This window comes from Chanos chanos, chromosome 6 (genome assembly GCF_902362185.1).
Source record: "Chanos chanos chromosome 6, fChaCha1.1, whole genome shotgun sequence".
NCBI classification, from domain to species: Eukaryota; Metazoa; Chordata; class Actinopteri; order Gonorynchiformes; family Chanidae; genus Chanos; species Chanos chanos.
In genome coordinates this window covers 8,643,041-8,666,129 of record NC_044500.1, presented here as the reverse complement: position 1 = coordinate 8,666,129, position 23,089 = coordinate 8,643,041, and the positions used below count along the sequence as shown (strand labels likewise).

Sequence of the window (23,089 nt, the reverse complement as noted above, 5' to 3'; positions counted from 1 at the left end):
TAAGCTGATTTATTCTCAGACTGTAGTTAAGTGGCTTGGCTTACACAGAGCCAAGTCACTCACCAAAGACAATTAAATGTTCCTCTGAGTGATTATCTGGAATGTGGTGCAATGAATCAACAAGTAGTTGACATCATTTCACAAACAACACCAGCCACTGAACTTCCAAAAAAACACATCTTTTACACTATTGATATTCATAATTGTAAGACCTGTGGAACTTTTTTTTTTATTATTATTTTTTAGATTTTTAAAACACGCTTGTAGTTAGGAATGTTCACGTTCTTTTCACTGCATAGGAGATTAAATGATCACCCTAAGGTTTCGGGGTTAGAGAGCTGATGGAGGTTTAACTTGGATTCTTTGTCTCCTTTTCAGAAACACACAGCTTTGCGCCATCAGTCTTTAGGAGACGTTTCCTGTCTCAAATAGTTTAATGACGACGGCTTCCTTTGGCCGCAGCTGCATGGACTGCAGGGACACGGAACCGAGCCGGTCCAATCCGGTACTGGTCACGTAAACCCCTCCCTCAGGCAAACTGGGCGCCCAATCGGGATCCAGCGTGTGGGATACAGAGCCCAGGTTAAAAAGCACTAGGAAATGAACACATCCCCAGGAGCGCAGGAAGGCCAGTGGGGGCGTGGCAGCCACGGTGGCGGTGGCGGTGGCGTTGGGTGTGCCGTGGCCGACCGATGTGGCGTTGAAGGGGAGGAAGGTGAAGCTTCCAAAACGGAGGGCTTCCTCACGAGCTCGCATCCTGCTTAGCGACTGGAAAAGTCCTAAGGGACGCGTCATCTGCGAGAGACCATGTATAAGAAAGAAAGACTTCATTAAAAAAAAAAAAACCTCTTTTTGCTGTTGTCTTTTAGTTTTCTCCAAAAGACCAAGACGTGCAGGTCCCCCCACCTGTTGTGAAGACCCTTCTCCGTGCGGTAAACCTTCGACGACCAAGTTTCCGGTGTCGTTCTTCACAGAGAACCAGAAAAGGCACTTCTTCAAACTTCAGCAATAAAATCATTAAACCGACGAGATGACATGCATATTGCCTTAACTTTGGTACTTACCTGACTTGGGCTGATCTCCTCTCCGTATTTTATGATGGGAGTTCCAGGTAGCGTCATCATCAGAACCATGAGAATGTTCTCAAGTCCTGATGACGCTTTCCCACCAACCTGTCACAGACATAAATAACAGCTGAGAGATACTGAACTGGATCCCAAGCCACTGGGACAGACTGTGGGGCGGAGTTTAACAAAATCCAGTCACAGAGGGCCATAGTCCTCTCTCTTGCTTTTTGTATTTACACCTCTTAAAACAGAAGGTGATTTTTTTTTTACCTTGGAAACAAGTGCTTGAGTAATGTTAAAAACAAACAAACAAAAAAAAAACCCATAAAAAAAAACGGCCAGACTACGGCCTTTAAGGATTGGATTTGGGCTCCGCTGTTCTGCAGACGAAGCAGCACGTAACTCATTAAACAACACTACACACCTGTCGGTGATGGCCCTTAAGAGACCAGCACAGTGATGACTGGAAAAAAAAAAGAAAAAAGACGCTCTAAAAACACCAAAGGGAAGTAACCACTGCGAGAGAAAGCATTCATGGATCTCAGTGAGACTAAACATTCCATTGGCTCTCTTGAAAAGCGACAGTGTTTTCTTTATGACATCAGTGTCTTAGTTACATGCCCTGATTACAGTTACGCAATACACATGGTAGTCGTGCGATAGAAGGAACAAACAAATGAATGAATAAATAAATAAATAAATAAATAAATCAGACTGAATACTGAGATTTTAAGAATGGCACCCATCTCCTTACAGTCCTTACAGTTACGCAGTACTGATTGTATTTATGAGATAGGATGAATAAAACAAACAAACAAACAAACAAACAAACAAACAAACAAACAAACAAACAAACAAACAGACTGAATGCTGAGATTCGAAGAACGGAGGACGTTTCCTTACGGTCCAGCTCGGCCATTCCTCCTGCGGTTTTTGCAGGTTCGTTTCCATAGCGTTCGCCACCTCTTGGGCAGACAGAGGGTTCGGTGAAGGAGGCAGCAGTGGCTTTGTGACCAGCTCCACAAGCGAACCGTTCACAGCCGGGCCGGACGCGTTGAACGCCGGGAGGGCCTTTCCCATCTGCCTCACCATCACAATCCTCACAGCAAATGGACAACATACAACTGAGGGACTGCACCATAACGTACGGCTATACACGCCCGAGTACAGGACCACTGTCGCGTCTCACAAGCACATGAAACAGTGAGAATTCCAATTTAAACGTGGCCATTGAAAGGCATGATGAATCAGTGCAGGGAAAACCGCCAGAAAACACAACTACGGGGATTACCTCTCGTCATCTTTAGTGTTAAACTCCTGAATCAACAGTCTCCATTCAGTCAGTGTCTGAAAGGCAAGAGTAGAGCCCAACCACTACATGCAAGGCAAGCACAACGTTCAATCAAGGTGACAGGACACCTGCGTCAAGACTAAAGCCAAACAGAATACAGAATATAGGCTTGTTTATCTAGCACAAGGAAACGTAGGGAAACTGGCTTTGGAGAATTTGGGGAAAACTGCCTCACCTTTTCAGAGAAAGCAGGGTCGGCGTCGCATATCGCGAATCCAGACACGCCCTGTTCCAACCAGTACCTCAGCGAATACTGGGAAAAACAAATGTAAACATGTATCGGTAACGAGCACAATACGCGATGAGACATCGGTGAGACAACTCGCATCAATACGCACATTCAGAAGGCGATGTTTTATGACATCGAGCAAAATAATGCCAAACAAAACAGACGGTGAAAGGAAAACAAACGCGTTTTTTTCTGTCACAGACTTTATGAGGATATGTAATGATGGATGGGTCCAATGTTGCGCTTGCTGTTTTTTTCTTTTTTTTTTTTTTTTTTTTTTTGAGAGGTCAATGGGAGTGCCAAGGACTTATCATTAGAGTTATAGTATTCCCACCTGTATGTGTCCTGACGCATCAGACAAACCATCAGTTTCATTGGCTGGCTCCTGTCCACTGAACAGATCCAATTCACAGAGGTCCAGCACAACCTTAATGCCTGGTTTACACATATTCCACACTTAATTACAAACACAGAGCAAGTCACACCGACGCCTAATGTTTCCACCACCTTGTCATTAACTGGGTGACGTGTTCTTTTGACCTTCACATGCATATTATTAAACCTGATGGAAATTCACGTTGTACAACATAGCAACAGAAGGGACCAGGTGGTGTATGGGGGTACACACAGTACTCCATAATTCTGTCAGACTGTGGACATGTGGCTAGATGGCGCCATCTACGGGTTAAGGAGAGTTATTACAGAGTTCAAAAGGAACTAACAGTCACGCAAACAAGACCTGCAGAACACGAGATCTGTCAATTTGTCAAAGCATTCTGACAAGAAAGGACCCCACAGGGACTCTCTGTAAGGGGAACATGCTTTGTGATTTTTCTAATATACTGAATAATGAGGGTAAGCATAATGAGTGTAAGTAACGGTATATATACCTGCTTTGTGGCTTTCGATAATGAGTTGTTGGAACTGCAATGAAGTGCCCAAGTGTTCGTCGATCATTGTGAGATTTGGAGGTGAGACATCATACCGGAACACGCCCTCCAAAATCATCACCCCAACCCCAAGCGACTTCAGGTAGGGCAGACGCTCGGCTACCGCTAGAGATGCGGCAGGGAGAGCATGCAGTCACTTAACTACCTCACTTGTTATGGATATGTGATATCCAATACAAAGTTAAAGGTAAGACAGTGAAAGAGAAGACAGAGAGAGCAAAAGAGAGAGGGAGAGAGAAAGAGAGGGAGTGAGAGAAGGGAGAGAGAGAGAGGGAGTGAGACAGGGGGGAGAGAGAGAGAGCAAAAGAGAGAGGGAGTGAGAGAGGGGAGAGAAGGAGAGAGAGAGAGACTAGCGAGAGAGAGAATGTAAAGGGGGAGAAAGAGGAACACAGTCATTAAATGGAGAGCATACAGGGCTAAGGAGGAACAGGCGTTTCGATTCTTCGGTCACGCCATTCCTTACCGCTGATGCTGCTTGCTTCTGCACCGTCCCCATCCATAAACACTGCCGGCTGCAAGGAGTAAAACAGCTCTCTCTGCCACCAGTGAAGAGGCGGGGCCACGGGACGTGGGCTCTGGACGACGATGGCGACCGCTACGCCCAACATAGCAAGCCAGCTGAGCCAAAAGAGCAGGACCAGCCGTGACCGGAGCTTCTTCCACCCCGGGCCCCCCGCGGCCTGCTCCAGCTCCTCTCTGGTCATGGGCCTCCACTGGCTCTCATCTGCCTCTGGAATCAGCAGAGGCACCGTCTCTGACCCTTCGAGACTGCCTGCCAGTCCTGGGCCTATTCCTACCGCCACACTGCCGTAGCCTGGGTCGCTATCCATTTTCATGGGCATTGTTTCTCTCTGACGGTTTGGAAAGGGAAACGGGGGGGGGATCACCAACAATAAATCCAACGGTATTTTTGTTTTGATACAACACTTTTGGCAATTTGCCACAAGCGCTTCAACAACAATCACGAATACACGTGTTTTCCTGCAAAAATGATAATACATACAATTCCCTTCAGATAACATTAGTTACGTTTGTAGCTATTAATATATCGAGTCAGTGCCGCAATATTCCGGACTTACTTTCGTCACGAAAGAATCTTGCAATGAAGTACATAAGTTTCTTCAAAGAGCACATGACGAATCTTTTACTCGGGACTATCCCACGATACGACCTCTCGCTGCTGGCTAATCTACTGATTAGCGGTAAATTCCGTGCCAGCATTTGATAGTTCTGAAAGTGCATATGCCTATGATACGCTGAAATACATGATATCAGGAGCAACTCCGTTTTCAATTATGGTATTAGGCCTACCTTCCAATATTTTGTTTTCCACCAAACGTGTTGACCAAATTCGACTGATCACTTCGCAGTTATATGCAAAACTTTCTGTAAATTTTCTTCTATAGGTTTTAGATTAGAATGATAGATGATAAATAAAGAAAGTGCACACGTGTCCAGTGTAAAAAAAAAAAGATGATCACCTTAGGCTGCTTAAAATATAAAATTCTGATTACACAACTATCTGTCCTACATTTATCTTAAAATTTATTTTCCATGTTTGTTTGGTCTGTACAATGATAAAGACGAACTGAAAGGCCATTTCAGAATGCATTTGTGATTAGTCGTATCTTGAAAATGTTTGGTAGTAACTTAAAAGTTCTTGAATCTCACCGAATAATGACGATTTCCTCACCTGGATGGCTCCCAGCTGTCGTTCACTTTCAGTGGACACTGCCAAGTTCAATTATAGATCCTGGCGAACGTCAATCGGTGAAAATCGTTCGAAATTACTCGATTTGGCGGGCGGATGGGGAATACTTTATGTTGAATTGTAAGCTTGCTGATTGTAACTTCTCCACTGTGTCTAGACGATCTAACTCGGCAGCTCTGCTGTACCCCGTGAAATGTTTTTTGTCTTTGGCTCCAAATAATGAAGGTAGAAACGGGACCCAAACAATTAGTGCTGAGGTGTGAGTAGGTCCCGCACTTCAGTTACACATTCTATAGATAACGCTCCTTGCGGTTTGGACGATAGACCTCTTCGACTCTACTTTCCTTATGTCGTCATGTTCATTAACACTGCTTGCCAACAATCTGAGGTGCTAGGCCGGATAGGCCGTTTAACTTGCACCTGTCCCCTTTTATTAATGCTCATACACAGGAGGGAATGGTGGAATCCGACCTGAGAGTGGCTCTCGAAATACCATTATGTCGGCACGTGTTTACAGTATCTTGGACAGAAAAATGAAACTGAGTTCTGCTAGATGATTCATATGCAAGTCCAGTATCTCATTTTAATAACAGCACACTTATGTTATTATTTTATGTACCAAATAGATTTCGGCTTACAGGACCATACGAGAAATATGCAATATATTTAATATTCCATTTGCGATCAAATACAATTTATTACATGCACAAAACCATATATATATGGTACATGTGATATATACATGCATACATACACGCATGCATATATATATATATATATATATTCCTTTTTACTGTATTAATGTTAAGACTGTAATTCCTAAAATAAACCAATACATAAAACCACAAATACATGTAGAAATTGCAACTGATGAAGTGTCGTTTTAAAATATACATGTTGTCAAAATGATGTCACAATGTTCTGTGCAAAAAAGTGCGCAAAAGAGTTGTTGCGATGTGTAGTCAAAGGTTTTGATATGACAACTTTTATACAGTGTTCTTGAAGCCATTTTAACACTGCACACACTGCACTGCACTCTGTGTGTGTGTATGTGTGTGTGTGTGTGTGTGTGTGTGTGTTGTTTTTATGTATGTATGTATGTATGTATATTTTTGTTAATCAGAATTTTTGACTGAGTATTTTTACTGTTACATCAGCTACCACAAGCTTAGTAAGGCAGCATGTTGTAATGTTAAGGTCATGTAACATGTTTAGTTAAATCAGTATTCACATCTTTGTGTTATTTACAAAACTACACTGATTATTAGAGACTGAACAAACAGACAGGTTACTCTAGAGGTTGTGTGGTGGGTAGTTTCATAGAATAAGATTCATTTTTTTGTTTCTTTGTTTTGTTTTTTATGGGGTTGCCAAGATCAGTGTTGATTTTAACTATTCCTTTTAATTTTAAATATCAGTCACTGCTTTCGGTATCCGTGTGAACGATCTAGTTTCTAATAGAGGATGGAGTACGGAGCTATCTTACTGAATTCTGGAAATGAGTGTTCTGCTGAGATAACTGTTCCTGTCTTAGACAATAATAATATTTTGACTACATTTTCTCCCAAAAAAGAAAAGTGGAAGAGATTTGAACAGATTAGTGAAATTGCCTTTGTTACACATTCAGTGGCACTAACTTGGGTTCTCTCATGCAGCCAATGAGAAAAAAGGAAAAAGAAAAACTTTCGCTCTCAAAGATGTTATCCGTAACCACGGCAATGCAAGGATTGTGACTCTGTTTCCAAGGGAACCATCTCTAGTTTGAATCTTCTGAGCCGCCAATGTCCTGAAATTCATTGACATATTTTTAGTATATAATGCAAAAATATCCTCCAAATCTCTCTCATGTGTATATATCTATGTATGTGTATATGTATGTATATATGTGTCTATGTATATATGTATACATATAAACATTCACACAATGCATTCTGTTTAACAAAAAAACATTTTCTGTCATTTTCTATATGAATTACCAAATCTGCAAAACAGTCATCCAGTTTTCACTATACAAACCATTGGTTCCTGGGTCCTAAAAGGAGCTGCATACTTCTGGTAGGCAGAAATAATACAATCTCTCCTGTAAAAGAACCATGGGTAGAGAATTATTAAAATGTATTTTTTTGATTGTGCACAGTCATGTGCTGCATCTTTTCATAATTTCAGAATCCATAAAAATGTTCAGCGCTGATGAACCTTGACTACTCACTTGCACGTGATACCGCCCCCTGGTGGCAGACCGGGGATTGTCTCACTGGTCAGGAACTTCATCACATACAGCAGGTCAGGTTCCTCATCTTTAGATCTGATTAACTGAATAATCTCTACATACAGGGAAAGGGGAACATGGCTTAGACAGTGTTTATCATTCTTAGATATGCTATAGTGGCTGATAGAATTTTTGACAATATCGAAGTCAACACAGGGTGATCTCGTAGAAAACAAACATTTTTGAAAATTACCTTCGACTTTCTGGTCAATGAGTTGCTCTAGCTCTGCCTCCCGTTGCAATGCCTCCTGTGAAATCTGGGGGGCGCCGCTAAAGCAAACAATGATGATGCTCATGTTGTCCAGGCTTCCCTGTATGATGCAAGACAGACGAAATTGTGATGTCTGTTATCCCAAACAGAATTAGACCAAATCTGACTGTCACTAGACTAGCTTATCTGAACCGTAGACGCTGATTTCTCACATGGGGCTGTTTAAGGATCAAACACACTTTTAAAATGTTCATCAAAATGATGATTAATCAATCATTCGTATCTGGGTTCTAAAACCAAGAGAGAGCTTCTCAAACAATGCATATTAAATTATAAATATATAAGATATAAAAATACAGGAGAAAAACACAGGGATGTATGTGAGACAAAGGGGGAAGCCTTATTACGACGTCAGAGAAAAGTCCGGAAGCCGAGGGGTCACAGTCTGACGGTTTGCGTCGTGGGATGGAGCGGCCTTTTTAGAAAAACAACGCATCTGAAGCCTCAGAGCGCTAAACAGCTCATGTCTCCACAGGCGCTAACACATCCAGTTTAACATACCGGCTAATTATCAGTGCCTGTCATCATCTGAGGCAAGTGTTTTAGAGCAGGGACAGACCTAGAATATGCAGTGCAGTCAGCCTCCAAAGGAAAAAAGATTCTGACATAAATCATTTTTACGAAAACTCAGTGTGAAGTCTGAGAACAATACTATGCTGGTAGCACGGTTTGTTTCATATATTATTTTGTATTATACGTTACTGTGTTGAAAAGGTGGTGACATCATATTAGTGTACCAATGTGCTAGTTTGTTTTATATGACGGTGTACGCTGTTGTGATGTGATGATATCAGAGCAGAATACTAAGACTATCAGCAGTTTTTGTATCCTGGTTGTAACTGAAGGATATTGTGACATCACAGAAGAATGTTAATATGTTTACAGTTGATCAATCTGAATAATTCATTACAGGACAATAGTATATGGTGTCACAGTGGAAAACTACCAACTGAGTAATATGTGAAGGAATTTATATTACTTTGTTTGTATGTTCTGTTCCGGTGAGTTAAGAGCGTTTTGGTCTAGTTACTATTAATGAATTGAGGGGAGCCATTTTGGTTGGGTTTATGTCATTCATTTCTACGCTAGTACTACAAGAAGGCCCTGTGTCTTAGACTGTCACGGTCCCGGCCTTAATCCCAAGGCTGGGTCCTCTCTCTCTTTCCTTCTCTCTCTGCTAATCCCTCTATTTACAGCACAGACTATCTTCATCTGGAACGGGTCAAGTTGACACCACGGCTGCTGTCCTAATCTTCCCGGTGCTGACCCGTGACGTGGACCTATATTATGTTACATAACGTCATATAATGTGGTTACGTGCGCTTCCTGTTCTCATTCATACATGTAAGGACACATGCCTGCAGTCATTGATAAGAATCTATTGGAAACCGAGGACTCGTGTACTGAAGCATAGCAATCCATTTGGTGCCCGGGAAGGGTCGTTTAAGGGGAGCTGTTTCCTTACATCAAAACTCTGACTTCACACCAAACGATGTCCTGAGTCCATACCATATCTCGAACATTGCGTTTCATTTCACATCGTGTCCCTGCGTAGTACACCTTATAGACACTCACCTTATAAAGGCAGAGGTCAATGACCTGGGAGCAGATATCTCTCAGGTCGTCGCACACCTGGAGCCTGTTGCGTATGAAAGCGCACAACTCTTCGTTTCCGACGGCGTCCCAGACCCCGTCGCAGGCCACGACCAAAAACTCGTCGTCGGGGGAACGCTCCAGCTCGTAGATCTCGGGTTCGGGCGACACGAGCTGCTCCGTCTGCGTCCGCCATTCCACCTCCTTAAAGTCGAAATCGCCGAGGGCGCGGGAGACGGCCAAAGAGCCGTTAACACGTTGCAACGTGACGGAGCCGCCCGCGTTCTGTATGCGCTCTCTCTCTCGAGGGTTGCACGGCTTGTGATCCTCGGTGTGAAAGACCACCTGACCGTTGCGGCACAGGAAGGTGCGCGAGTCGCCGCAGTTGATGAAATAGATGTGTTGGGGCGAGACCATGACCGCTGTCGCGGTCGAACCACTGCGGTCCCAGCATTCGCTGCGGGCCAGGACGTGCATGTGGCGGTCGATGCCCAAAAAGCCCTCTCGAACGCCCTCCTTCACCTGTTCAGCGTCTTCCTCTGCTGTGACGCCCCCTGGTGGAAGATGCAGGTACAAGCAATTTTTTAAATTTGCCCTTCAATCGCCTTCTCAGTCGACTCCTCAACACACCATTGAACCAATCAGTAGTGCTCATCAATTAGAAGATCCCAAAATCGTATAAAAATTAGAATCGAAAATATTTTTGGGGTTACGTAATAATATTGTAAACGTTATCATAGTTTATTGCAAAACATTAGCCTCCACAGTGCATTAAAACGTGACTTTTGCTATAGCGCTAACTTAGCTAAGGCAGATCTCAAGACACTGAACCTGTTTTATAACTTTATTTCTACAACATCGAACCAAAAAAAAAATCCTCAAGTCTCTACTGAATGTAAGTCATCTGTTTAACATCTATATTTGAATGTTAAAACATACGAGCGTATACCTGTGGCTAGAATGTGATCCAGCAGATGTCTGGAGCAGTACTGTGCCACAGTGGTACCCGCGTGCCCGTCAAACACTGCGAAGTAGCTCCAGTCGGGGAGCGCTTCGCTTATCTCTGACATGCAGGTGTGGGCATCCTCCATTTGGCTTCTCCAGCCCTGCATACTGGCCATGCCGTAGTTAACGCCCCACTTGGACCCCCCCTCGGCCGTGTCCTTGTCCAGGTTGGGCCGCTCCAGGTAAGGGCTGGGGATGGAATCTTCGTCGTAGAAGTCGTCGTCCTCGGACGCCGTCTTTTCTCTCTGCCCCCCCTTAAAAAAGAAGGTGACCATCTTCTCCGTCTCTCGGGCCAGCTGTCTCAGGAAAGAGGGCACCTCCATGGTGCTGGCGCGCCGGGCCGTGCGCATGGCCACTCTTATCCTCCTCTCGAAGCGTCTGCCTGGTCTCCTTTTCGTTCTCCTCCTCAGTCGTCTCCTCCGGAGCAGGTCCAGCGCCTCCGCTCGGTCAGACAGACGAATCAGACGGAACAATGTCTTAGCGGCCCTATAGACAGTAGTGTTTGAAGGCCCTGGGTCTCTGTGTTCACGTTCTGTTAGCTGGGGACATTTTTTTTCTTTCGCTCTGTAAAGCCAGGCAGGATGTTTTCGGGCTCCTCTTGAGTTCACCGAGAGATGTTCTTCGGTTGTATTATCCGCTGTTCTGGGTTCACCGTGTGTCTGTACATTGACCTGACTTACCAGGTCTTTTCATGTTCCTGGCAGAGCTGTGATTGGTCGAGTCTAGTCCTGTCCATTCATCTCTGCATTCAGTCGCCCCTCCCTGCTCTCTCTCTCTCTTTCTCTCTCTCTCTTTCTCTCTCCCTCCTTCTATTTTACTCTCCTTGCTAATCCACTGTACTCTAATGAGCTTGGATTAGCACATGTCCACCCACGTACACTATGAACCTTGTCAATGTTTTGTAAGACAGATGGTGTGAGGTAGACTGCATGATACAGCAATAAACAATAACTGCTCATAATCCATACACAAACACTGTTCCTCCAAACAAGCTACTTTTCGGATGTATAAACTGTCCAACTTAGCTGCGTGGGACTTTTAAAGAATGCTTTGATTGAATAGGTCATTTATGTCATTAATTATTTACTGTTTCACTGTAGTGGTTTTACCGTGACAGTTTGGCAATACACTAAGCCATCTGACCCTAAACAGCTCATTTTAAAAATCCATTTGTCTTTAAGGTTTGCCTTATGCCAAAATATTATAATTCAAATATAAAAATACAAATTAAAGAAATGTTTTTTCCAACCTTGCAACTGTAACATAAACAACAACACAAACCACGGCTACAACTGTGCTCTAATCTTTTATTGTTCAGCAACATAATCCCAAACCACAGTGTTTTTTTGAGGAATAGTTTCATTGAAGGCAAATCTTTTTTTTTTCCACGCATCCTCTTGGACGTTGTGAAGGAATATGTATGACGTTAATGCTCATTTATACGTGTTTTTTAATTTTAATAATCTAATTCTTTCATGCTTATTTGAGGTCTCTGGCCCAGTTCTCCAGTGGTCCTGAGGATTAATGTGGTTAAGTATTGTGACTTCTGTTCTGAGCCGGGCAGAAATAACAGTCTTAACCTTGGTCTGGAGTTCATCTTGAAACAGAACAGGACCATCTCCTTGGAAACCTGGTTACCTGGATACGGTAACTGGCGGTGGTGGCGGGAGACTATGCATTATCCGAACGTGGCACATGTGTGACATAATATTTAGTCATTGCATATGGAAATGAGCGAAACCTGTCATGTTTCCATGAACGAAAACAAGTTCCTGGATTCTTTGCCCCTAGCATGTATTATCTAATGTTCTGTTATAACCCTAATTACAACTAAATCCCAATAATAACGATCCCAGATATGACAATAATCCTAAATCCAAATGCAGAAAATTACAGTTTCTGTGCTTCATCCAGCCTCGAAACAATCTGCATGAACTGTGCTCAAGTTAATGGTTTGGTCACCGAGTTATCTCCTTTGAGTCTTTTTGATTCATAAGAAAAACAAAAAAATATGTGATTTACCCCTTACCGACAATGTATTTTTCTTATGGGCAATAACTTTAATGTAAAGTGTACTCTCCGTAAGTAATGTTGACTAAATGAGTTGTTCATGATAGGAACATCATATGGATACTGAGAAGTACACTGCAAAAAGTATTACTGTCGTGAAATAATGAACATTACATATATCTCGATGAGTAAGGAATGCCATACGTGTCACCTCCTATCCTTATTTGAACTAAAGAATGTGAGTTCATGTTGGCAGAGATGCTGTTACTGAGAGATCATGTGACCAGTCTCATTTGAGAGAGTGGCTGTAGCTGATGCATTAGGGCTCAACTGTACTGCAGCTGAACACACACACACACACACACACACACCTCTGTTAGGATGACACATAGCATTACCATACAAGGACTGTGTAAATGCAACACATTCTCAGATGCGTGTAGGCTTTCCCTCATGCTCAAACAGTCAAACAGAGCGTAGGTTTATGGAATATGGAGGGAAGACAGAACAGACTTAACACAGATAATTAACTGGACGGACAGATGACAACTGGACCCATTGAAAGATGACAGATGGATGGATGACAAATGCACAATAGTGCATATGCATATACACTGATTCTGACACTGGTAGCCATATGCATGTACACTGATTCTGACACTGGTAGCCATATGCATGTACACTGATTCTGACACTGGTAGCCATATGCATGTACACTGATTCTGACACTGGTAGCCATATGCATATACACTGATTCTGACACTGGTAGCCATGTGCATATACACTGATTCTGACACTGGTAGCCATATGCATGTACACTGATTCTGACACTGGTAACCATATGCATATACACTGATTCTGACACTGGTAACCATATGCATGTGCACTGATTCTGACACTGGTAACCATATGCATGTACACTGATTCTGACACTGGTAGCCATATGCATGTACACTGATTCTGACACTGGTAACCATATGCATGTGCACTGATTCTGACACTGGTAACCATATGCATGTACACTGATTCTGACACTGGTAACCATATGCATGTACACTGATTCTGACACTGGTAGCCATATGCATGTACACTGATTCTGACACTGGTAACCATATGCATGTACACTGATTCTGACACTGGTAACCATATGCATGTACACTGATTCTGACACTGGTAACCATATGCATGTACACTGATTCTGACACTGGTAACCATATGCATGTACACTGATTCTGACACTGGTAACCATATGCATGTACACTGATTCTGACACTGGTAACCATATGCATGTACACTGATTCTGACACTGGTAGCCATATGCATGTACACTGATTCTGACACTGGTAGCCATATGCATGTACACTGATTCTGACACTGGTAACCATATGCATGTACACTGACACTGATAGCCACGCTAGCATCCCCAGCCCTCTGACTCTCCTCCGTCTCTACCTTACGTCTGCTTGCTTGCCTGCAGTCTTTTTGTTGACATGGGGATGAGTAAGAGAGAGAGAGAGAGAGAGAGAGAGAGAGAGAGAGTGAGAGAGAGACAGTGTAGGAGAGCACTAGGGAGGGGCCGACATGACCACAGAGATAGAGCGAAGGGGAGGGTGCGCCCGGGGAGGGGGAGAGAGAGAGAGAGAGAGAGAGAGAGAGAGAGAGAGAGAGAAAGAGCGTTGCTGTGCTGAGGGAAGGGGAAAGAGGGAGGGTGAGCAGGAGGAGGAGTGTGAGGGAGAGGAAGAGGAAGAGAGCCAGAGAGAGAGAGAGAGAGCAGGAGAGAAGGAGAGACTGAGAGAAGCAGAGGAGGAGAGAATATCGAGGAGGTGAGGTTTAAGGGGGGGACTCCGGACTGGATGGATCCAGCAGTGCCTTGATGGAGCATGGGTCAGGTTCTAGGATTTTCACACTGCAGTGAGTGGTTCTTTTGTTTCTCTGGGCGTGCACATTCATCTGTGGAATCTCTGTCCGCACCTTTCTCTGTGTGCGTGCGTGTGTGTGCGTGTGTGTGTATAGTGTTTAGCCATGAGCACTTCCTATTTGTCTGTGCACCCCCCCCCACCTCCAACTCCACCCCCTCCCTGTCTCTCTCTCTGCAACATGATCAGCACATGGTCTCTGAGGTGTACGGATGGATGCATGGATGAGTGGATGGATGGATGGATGGATGCATCGTGAAAGTTGACTGTCACCCTTTTTGTTATTTCTCTGTTTTGCTGATTCAGTGGGGGGATTTTTCGGTATGCTCTAAAGCACTAATCATAGTGACGTGAACGTTTAACCTCGCATGTGTGACTGACTCGGGCTTTATTTTCTTTGAGAGAGAGAGAGAGAGAGAGAGAAAGAGAGAGAGAGAGAGAGAGAGAGAGAGAGAAAGTGATTAAATAAAAGCAATAGCGCTGAGTGTTGCTGTGGTGTTGCTGGATGGTTTTTTTTTTGTTTTTTTCGTTCGTGTTCACAGCGCCTCAGTGCTGTCTGTCCTTACGGGCCACAACACGTCTCTTTTGACCCTCTTTGTATGTTTGTGCGTCTGCGTGTGCATGTGTGTTTACGGTGGCCTACGTCTCCTCCATGGTATCCTCATCTGCGTCCACCACGGCTGGGTCATTTAATGCCAACATTCAGGCTAATGTTGTGAAAGCCTGTCCCATCTGCAGTGGCTCTCTCTTCTCTCTCTCTCTCTATGAATGGAGAGCACAGCTTTGGCCGATAGCATCTTTTTTTCTCATGAGTATATCACATTAGATTTCCTTTATGGTAGGAAAAAGAAAAAGAAAAAGAAAAAAAAACCCCTGCACACTCTTATACACACAGGAGGGCAAATGCTTTAAAACCGCAGAATCCATACAAATGACACCTTTGTTTAAGTTGAAGCATAAGCGCGGTTTGTTCAGTGTTGCGCTTTTGAATTTATTCCTTTTATTACCTTGTGTTCTACGGGTTCAAATAACGAGTGTTATACCACTGGTCAGGATTACAGTTCTTGTTTGTGTTCTCTGACAGTCCTGTCTAAACTTACATTAGCAGCCTGTCATCTGTCATTTGTTAGCATCACTTTGGACTAGCATTAAGCTCCACACCTGATTCCACCCCTCCCTGCACTGACGGTAAGAATGGCTGACTGAAAGGTTTTTCCCTCCATACCTTCATTTCATATTAGTCACAACACCAAAATCTTTCATATTCACCTTATACTTATGTTTAAAGCTGCTTAAATAATGTCAAGCGGTCTGCTACACTCTATTCTGATGCAAGGTATAAGAATATGAATACTCAAAGAATATGTGAGCCATGCATCTAAGGACTCCTTAGCAACACCACACATCCAATGATCGATTATGATTTTGAAGTGTGTGTAGAATCTGGAGGAGTATTACTTTTCCTGATTATTCTTGAGTGTGGAGTCTTAGAACAGACAAAATGTTTTGTTATTCCAGTATTGGAAGACTCTGAGATTTCCCTTTCGTTCAGAGGGAGAAAAAAAACATCTAGTCCTCAACAGAGAACTTACTACGATGTGCGCTGGAAAACAGTCTCAAATGATTGTGAAATCCCCCATTAGGGATCTTTTGTTTCACACAGAAGGGAGGCACTCTCCCACTGTTATTTTTGCTACAGTAGCCGGAGCATTTCACAGGCAATTATAATAATTTAAAAGTAAAGTATATTATCCGTAATAGTTATGGAGGGTTACATAACTCTCTGACTTGAATTTTGGTTCTAAGCTTATTTTGGGTCGTTTTTTTCTTTTTCTTTTTTTCTTTCTTTCTCAGGTGGGAATGAGGAGTCGGACTTCCCGGAGCTTCAGACGGCGCGGGAGTGGTCCGAGGATGAGGATGGCACCGAGGATTACGACGACGAAGACGGGGGGGGCCAGCAGTCCCTCGGTCTGGGGGACCCCGAGGCAGAACTCGTTCGAGCTCACGTTCTCCTACATCGCTTTCGCCGAGGCCGAGGGCTCGTCCCGAAGAGACTCGTCCGGCCGCCGCAGGGCGGGGCCGCCGCGGGGCCGCCGCGCCTCCCTAAACCGCGCGGACACCGTAGAGACCCTGCTGTCCGCAGATTCCCCCTCCTCCTCCCCCGTGACGGAATGGGACCCCCATCTCTTTATGTCCAGAGACATAGAGCAGGAAAGCAGGGGAGAGGCGAACAGGGTAATTCCACAACCTCAGCTACTGGAGAGTCACCAAAGGACATTAGAGCGTTCTGTGGAGGACAGGGGAGTGGAGGAAGCTCAGGAGAAAGACAAAGATACCCAGAGGGACGTGGAGGAGACCTCAGGCACCCAGGAACAAAGCTTCACAGACAGTCAGGAAGGTATGGTTACTAACGCTGTAACCAGGTCCACGTGGCATAGACATAATCTCCAATGCAGTCTATTTTTTATTATTATTATTATCATTATTATTGTTAAATTTATGTCCCTAACAACCATTGTTTATATAGTGATCATTTGGCTGGTATGTGTTCAGATCATTTACTGATACTCAAAGGTGTAGTAAGAAAGATTTGAATTTTTGTGTACGACATACCTAACAACACTTCAGGATGAAAATCCTTGAAACTCCCAGGACTGCTCTAGAAAATACTGCTATTATATAATGCAAACATGGAAACACACACATTGGATGGGTGTCTCAGCTGAAGTGCAGAATATTTAATGACTCATTGAGTTTCCTCTGTCAAGCCAAGGGGAGGTCAAGGTATGTGTATGTGTGTGTCTGTCTGTGTGTGTGTGTGTGTGCATGTGTGTATCAGTGCCACGTCTGAGTGATATTTTCTGACAGTGACATGATGGTATGAATCACACACAGTGGGCAGTGAACAGCCAGTGGTGTAGAATCTATATCCCACACACGCGCACGCACACACACACACACACACATGCACGCACACACACACGCACATGCACACACACACACACACACACACACACCACAGCAGTCTTAATAAGGAAATGACCTGGTCTTTTACAGAGACAAATAAAAGCTGAACAGCGGTTAACAGCTTTAGTAAAGCAAATGGTCCCTAGCATTAGATATCATTAGATAATTAGTATAGCAATACATATTCTGTGAAAATGTTTGTAAATATCTGTGTTCTTATCCATATTCTCTAGAGTAAGCTATCATGTGATTCTTGGACTCATGAGGTACGAACTGTAGAATGAGAACCACAAAAAAAGACAGTTGTTTTGATCACTTTCAAAGTACTTATTAGTATCAAAGGCACTTTTACAGAAGCCTGTCAGTGTTTGAACTTTCCTTTGAAAAAAACAAAACAAAAACAGCTTTCACACTAAGCCATAAACCTGTATCCAGACTCTCTTCCCGTAAGAGAATAAATTGTCTCTCCCGGGAGAGAAAATACGATGATATCATCATTCAGTTTGGGCTGAATTTGAGATGACGTAAGGATGACTGTACTCCCTGCAGTGACACCGCTTGACGTGTCGGCAGAGCCCCCCGTTGCCACGGAAACCCCATGCACCCTTCAGGCTGAGGAGACATCGCGCTCATCACAATCATCGAGCCCTCCTATTGGTCGAAACACTCAGGAAGACCCGGCCGGCGAGCAGTGGTTCTCCGCTCTCCACCTATCAGAGGGTCCGACGATACACATTCAGATAGCAGGTAGATCACACAGATCAGCAGTAATGTATGCTCTTTTTTTTCTCCTGGCATGCTGCCTGCTCGTTCGCGTATCCCTTCGGTGTGCATGTCTGGATTCGCTCTTGTATGACCCTTTACATCCATTCACATTTTGCTCTGTCTGCTGTTCTGAATTTTTTTTTCTTTTCTTTTCTTTTCCTTTTTTTTCTATTTGACTCAGCACTAATGTGTCCTTTCGACCTGGCTTTTGTATAGACATACTATGGTGCTTCATACTCAATAAAGAACATTAAGTTAATCGATTAATCAATAATCCACATGGAGACAGAGGACCGGGTTTCTTTTAGAGAATACCAAATCCACACTTGTGAGACCTAGCGCTCTTGTCCAAGACAGACTGCTCAATTCAGTGACCATGGTGACGGTCCCTTGGGGTTTTCTGGGGTATCATTAGGTAATTGTATTGAATGGATTCCAGACCTGCCTGTTGACTTTGACACGTGCCGATCTGACACTAAGGAAACTCATGGCCAGAGCCAACATGGGGCCATGTTTGGAGCCAAAATGGCTGACATGGAGACAGGCTGCAAAAGGATTTCCATTGACTTGGGCAAAGATGAACAGAGCTTACTGAGCCACCCAGTACGGGGTCCTTTTTTCCTTTTACTTGCGAGAGGATAGACCACTCATATTACTAGACAGGCATGCTCAAAACCTGAAAACCTCTCTATGCGATGTATGAAACACACGAATATGTTTGAATCATTTTAAATCTTTGCGACTGTTGTTCAGCTGGATCTGTGATTTCTTTGTGATTTTGTGATTTCTTGGAATCTTGCATTTCAACATCCGTCTTGTGTCAGGTGACCAGGCGTCCCGCTTTGAGTTGTACTGTACACCATCTTGACCCTTTGTCCGGCATCCCGCATATGGTGATAATGTCCCGCATTTTCACTGGTAATCTGGGTTTTAATCGTCAGAAATAAGAACCCATGGATGCGCTCTTTCACCCCCGCCCGGCACATGAGCCGCTTACGCTGTTGCGGCATAGTTTCTACTCTGTTTAATAGCGCTACGTCAAGAGCAGCCAGACCCCAAAGAAAAGACAATGTTCTTTTATCCCTTCTGACCATGCTATTCATCCAGTAGAGATATTGGTTTGACATAAAGATTTGCATTTGTTTTATTTTCTGTAATATTTTATTTTGTGCCTTGTTTATGCTTTAGTTGGATTTGGTCAGGAGTGTAACTTGAAAGACTTGAGCCGCATGATGCCTGCTGCTTGGCTGATGGACAGTTGCCTTTGATGGGCCTGTAATAGCTAATGCATGTTGGATGTTTCTCAGTAAAGACATTTATATTTATATAAATGTATAGACAGTTATACTGCAAAATTAGGGTGCCTTTTGGGATGACAAACAGCACTGTGCTCATCGTATCTTTCATATAGCAAAAGCTATAGCATGTATCTTTTATGGCCTAACTGGTGTGCTGTGGAATCAACTAGAAAGACAAAGTATAGGTGTTTACGCGCCGAAAGACAGAATACAAGTGTTTCTTATTCAGTTAGATAGACATTATATCCCACATTGTCCCACACAAACTTACTACTAGGCCCACGTTTGGTCTGTTTGCATCTAGGCCCCCTAGTCTTGTGTTTCTACATCTGCCTGTGAGATGCAGAAGTATAAGGTTTAAAAATGGTCATCCGCATCAATTGTGTGTGTGTGTGTGTACATGCGTGTGCGTGTGTGCAGGAGTGTGCATGTGTGCACGTGTGTGTGTGTGTGCACGCGCGTGTGTGTGCGTGCATGTGTGTGCACGCTTGTGGATGTCTCTTCATTGGAAGGGGGGGCGGGCAGGGATTGGGCCAGTGTATTTTTGGCTGGTGAGTTCTGTGCCCTGCTGACTAGGCAGTGCTGGCTGTAAACAGCTCCAAGGGGGTGGACAGAGAACAGGGAGACAGAGGAACAGCCAGAGGAGTAATAGCCCCTGACACTACTCACCAAAATGACCAGTAAAGGTGAGATGGTACCCCCTTGAATTCCACAAAAAGTCGGGGGGTCTGGAATCGCGCTCCTCCTGTCAGCAGAGGGAAATTTGAGCTCTGACTTTGAGCTGCAGGCCAGTTGGTCCAGACCGGAGCGCTGGGAGCGTCCGTCTGTTGCTCTTCTGGTCTATCCTGTTTCACTGGGTCTCTTCATCGGGTTTTGAGCGGCCGCTTCTCACTGGAACTCTGAGCATTTCAGTAGGACTTTTTTTTTTTTAAATTTTTTTGCATATTTTTACAGATTGGGTTTGTTTGGCAGAAGGTTTGGTTCAGGGATTTCCGTCTGATTAGCTCTGTGTGCCATTTTACACGATAAAATGAATGAAGACTGGCAATAGTTTTTAGGTTGGTTCATTGAACGGGGTAAAGGTTTGTAGTGGCTGGAGCTTGTTTGAGTAGTCTCCCTGTATACGTTTTGGGTTTATCGATATTCGATCAACTAAGGTGTCACATGAATGAGAGTTTGGGTTTATGCTCAGCGAACAGTTGCTGAATTTCATCTGAATTTGAGATTAAGTGTACGAGAGCAAAATGGTGTGTGTTGCATACGTTGCCTTGGTACATTGCTTGTGTAGATTTGACTGGGAAACAGAGTGGCTCTGTGTGTGGGTGGATGTATATGAGTTTGGTGGGGGCTAATGAAACTTGGCGCTGTCCGTGCTTACCGAACTATTTTTATGTTCCATTATTCATTGCTGTCATCAGGTCTTAAGAGCTAAATACAATAAGCAAAAAAGTTGCAGCAGACCTTCTACATAGAAAGGAAATGCCCCTTTTTTTGTGAATTTTGAATAGATTATTAAGACGGATTAACAAAATATTTCTACTGGTTCATTTGTCCAGCAAATTGAACATTCCATTTGATATGAGGTTATTTCCTGTCCATTTAATTTGAGGTTACTGTGCGTGTGAGTGAGAAAGAGAGGGAGAGAGAGTGTGTGTGTGTGCACCTGCGTGTGTGTGTTTTCTTTAATGAACAGATATGTAGTGGGAAATAAGTAGCTTTGACGTGTGTTAGCTAAAGTTAGCGTTTTGAAAGCTGCCACCTGTTCATACAATAGACAGGTGAGTGCCAAGGCTGTGTTCACGCCTACAGTCGCTAACGGCTATAAATAGCCCACCTGTCAATGGTCAGTCACTGAAGGCCCATTGATGAATGGGAATTTTTCATTACTCATAATTCAGTGGATTGCGATATTGTTATAGTCTTGGAAGAATACCGTATGAGAGCATTCTCCCAAGACTGGACATCTTTGATTTGTCAAAGACAGGAAAGTGATAGCGTGCCCTGAGACCGGTCTTTTAGGTTTGTACATAAGTAATGTTGGTTTTTGTTGTCATTTTTCCTGTAGTTTTTTCATAACTGGGTGCTTGTAGCTGTGTGAAAGGCAGACAGTGGTGACTTTGAGGAAAAAGGTCCAGAGTATTTAATGGCATTACTGATATGAAAAAAAAAAGAGGTGTTTATGAATATCCCTTAAAAATGAATTGGATGCTCTGCTCAAGTAATGTCTGCCTGATTTGCAAAATTATCCCCTTTTGCTTACAAATCATTTTGCTTTTTGTTCTATGAGGAAAAAGGAAAATGACCATCCTTGAGAGACGAAAATGACTGAAGATTAGCATGAATGAATACCGCACAGTAGCCTTCAGGTTGTTCAGCCCTCGTAGCCTGTCTGATAATGACACACAGGCTCTGCCGAAATGGTTTGACTGGGGGGAAAGAAAAGGCGTAAGGCCAGAACAGTGAGCTCTCTATCGAGCTCCAGGCAGTCCTGAGCTCTCCTAGTCTGCCCCAGCTGAACCAGAATCAGTGGCCAATGCCTCCCCATCAGCCTCTTTTTCTAATCCTAACTAATATAGACGAAATGTTTTTTTTTTCCGCTGATCTCAGATCAGCTGTAAGCCTAAAACAAGCAGGTTGTGTTGGGCGGATGGGTTTTTTTTTGGGGGGGGGGGGGGGGGGTGGGGTGGGGTTGGGGGTTTAGAATACAGGATTGAGGACTGTCAGCAGGTGCTTTAAGTACCCTCATTTAAAATTCTGGACTCTCCGCTCGTCCCACTCAAGTTATATTTAGACCTGCCGAGCCACACCGTTGTTCACTCATGGGCAGCTGAGTCTGAGTCCCCTGACAATCTGATTCTGCTTAAATCTGATTGGCTTTAAGCGTCCAGCGCTTTAGAACTAAACATGACCGTGTGCATGTGGATGTGAATTTTGATTGGTCACAACACCTCAAGCCTCAACTGCCGCGTCAGCCAATGGGCTTCACTGAGAGGCAAATCAAGGCAAGTTTAGATGCAAGCAGGAGCTCTGTTTGTTGTCGTATTCTAGGATCAACAGGGGGTACTCTTCTTTGCAAGTAAAAGGGTATATTCTTTCATCAGGGCTAGTGAGACCAATAACTATTTTATAATTGTATTATAAGGGACAACCTAAAAACAAAGCTGTAATAAGAGATTAAAAAGAAAGGAAGAAAGAAAAGGCTAATGTATTCAGTGGTGAGATATCCAAGCAAATCTTGAAAATCAGGCATCACGTTTTGACTGGGCTGCAAGAGGGAGGATCCGAAATTCAGCCAAAACGTGTTTCTTTAGGGAAAGGCAGTGAGCTGTCACTGAGAGTTGAGCGTGAGAAAGGCAAGCCGGAAATGGAAGAGCGTCTCACGCGGTTTTGTTTTGAAGTGTCGGCTGAATTTTTGTACTTCGCGTTCGCTCCAAATCTAGCTTTTTTTTTGTTTTTTTTTTTGCTTCGCCATTGCTCATCAGCACTCTCTCATTAAATGTGGCTTTAATAAATACACCCTGCGGATGTGTCAGCCTTGTCCGTTCCCGCTCCGCTGCCTCCGGAAGCGTTGACTCGGTCTTTTTCCGTGTTTTAGGCTGAGTCATGTTGAGCTGTACGCTCTCTCTTTAATGCCACTAGTTCCTAAAACCTTACTCTGTCACGGCTCGTCTCTCTCCATACACTTCC

At 43.8% G+C, this 23,089-nt stretch overlaps 3 protein-coding genes and 1 pseudogene across 3 annotated transcripts in view; 2 read left to right on the top strand and 2 right to left on the bottom strand.

Annotated features, from left to right (window-relative positions):
• Window positions 1-405: 405 nt before the first annotated feature.
• LOC115814991 (4F2 cell-surface antigen heavy chain) lies at window positions 406-4,427 on the bottom strand. The gene is made up of 8 exons (XM_030777962.1): window positions 4,061-4,427; window positions 3,538-3,702; window positions 2,982-3,082; window positions 2,594-2,671; window positions 2,359-2,414; window positions 1,971-2,166; window positions 1,053-1,172; window positions 406-795 (listed from the first exon to the last, which is right to left on the bottom strand). Exons 1-8 carry the CDS (start codon window positions 4,425-4,427, stop codon window positions 406-408), a joined length of 1,473 nt encoding a protein of 490 aa, XP_030633822.1.
• A 2,637-nt stretch (window positions 4,428-7,064) lies between these two features.
• Window positions 7,065-10,796, bottom strand: ppm1na (protein phosphatase, Mg2+/Mn2+ dependent, 1Na (putative)). Its single transcript, XM_030777456.1, has 6 exons — window positions 10,391-10,796; window positions 9,424-9,995; window positions 7,771-7,888; window positions 7,518-7,632; window positions 7,325-7,388; window positions 7,065-7,094 (listed from the first exon to the last, which is right to left on the bottom strand). Exons 1-6 carry the CDS (start codon window positions 10,794-10,796, stop codon window positions 7,065-7,067), a joined length of 1,305 nt encoding a protein of 434 aa, XP_030633316.1.
• A 3,540-nt stretch (window positions 10,797-14,336) lies between these two features.
• LOC115814990 (reticulon-2-like) lies at window positions 14,337-18,869 on the top strand (annotated as a pseudogene).
• A 1,206-nt stretch (window positions 18,870-20,075) lies between these two features.
• Window positions 20,076-23,089, top strand: part of LOC115815678 (reticulon-2-like) — a 7,778-nt gene continuing 4,764 nt past the window's right edge. Inside the window, exon 1 of the mRNA XM_030778648.1 lies at window positions 20,076-20,088. Coding sequence (XP_030634508.1) covers window positions 20,076-20,088 — 13 coding nt within the window. The remainder of the gene's footprint in view (window positions 20,089-23,089) is intronic.

Coding starts and splice junctions, on each gene's coding strand:
- LOC115814991 (XM_030777962.1), bottom strand. CDS start 4,427: ATGGATAGCGACCCAGGCTACGGCAGTGTGGCGGTAGGAATAGGCCCA. Junction 2,672..2,981: donor ATGCGTCAGGACACATACAG/GTGGGAATACTA, acceptor TGTTTTTCCCAG/TATTCGCTGAGGTACTGGTT. Junction 1,173..1,970: donor AGGAATGGCCGAGCTGGACC/GTAAGGAAACGT, acceptor TGTCTGTGACAG/GTTGGTGGGAAAGCGTCATC.
- ppm1na (XM_030777456.1), bottom strand. CDS start 10,796: ATGCGCACGGCCCGGCGCGCCAGCACCATGGAGGTGCCCTCTTTCCTG. Junction 7,889..9,423: donor TTGACCTCTGCCTTTATAAG/GTGAGTGTCTAT, acceptor TGCATCATACAG/GGAAGCCTGGACAACATGAG. Junction 7,389..7,517: donor GGGGGCGGTATCACGTGCAA/GTGAGTAGTCAA, acceptor GTTCTTTTACAG/GAGAGATTGTATTATTTCTG.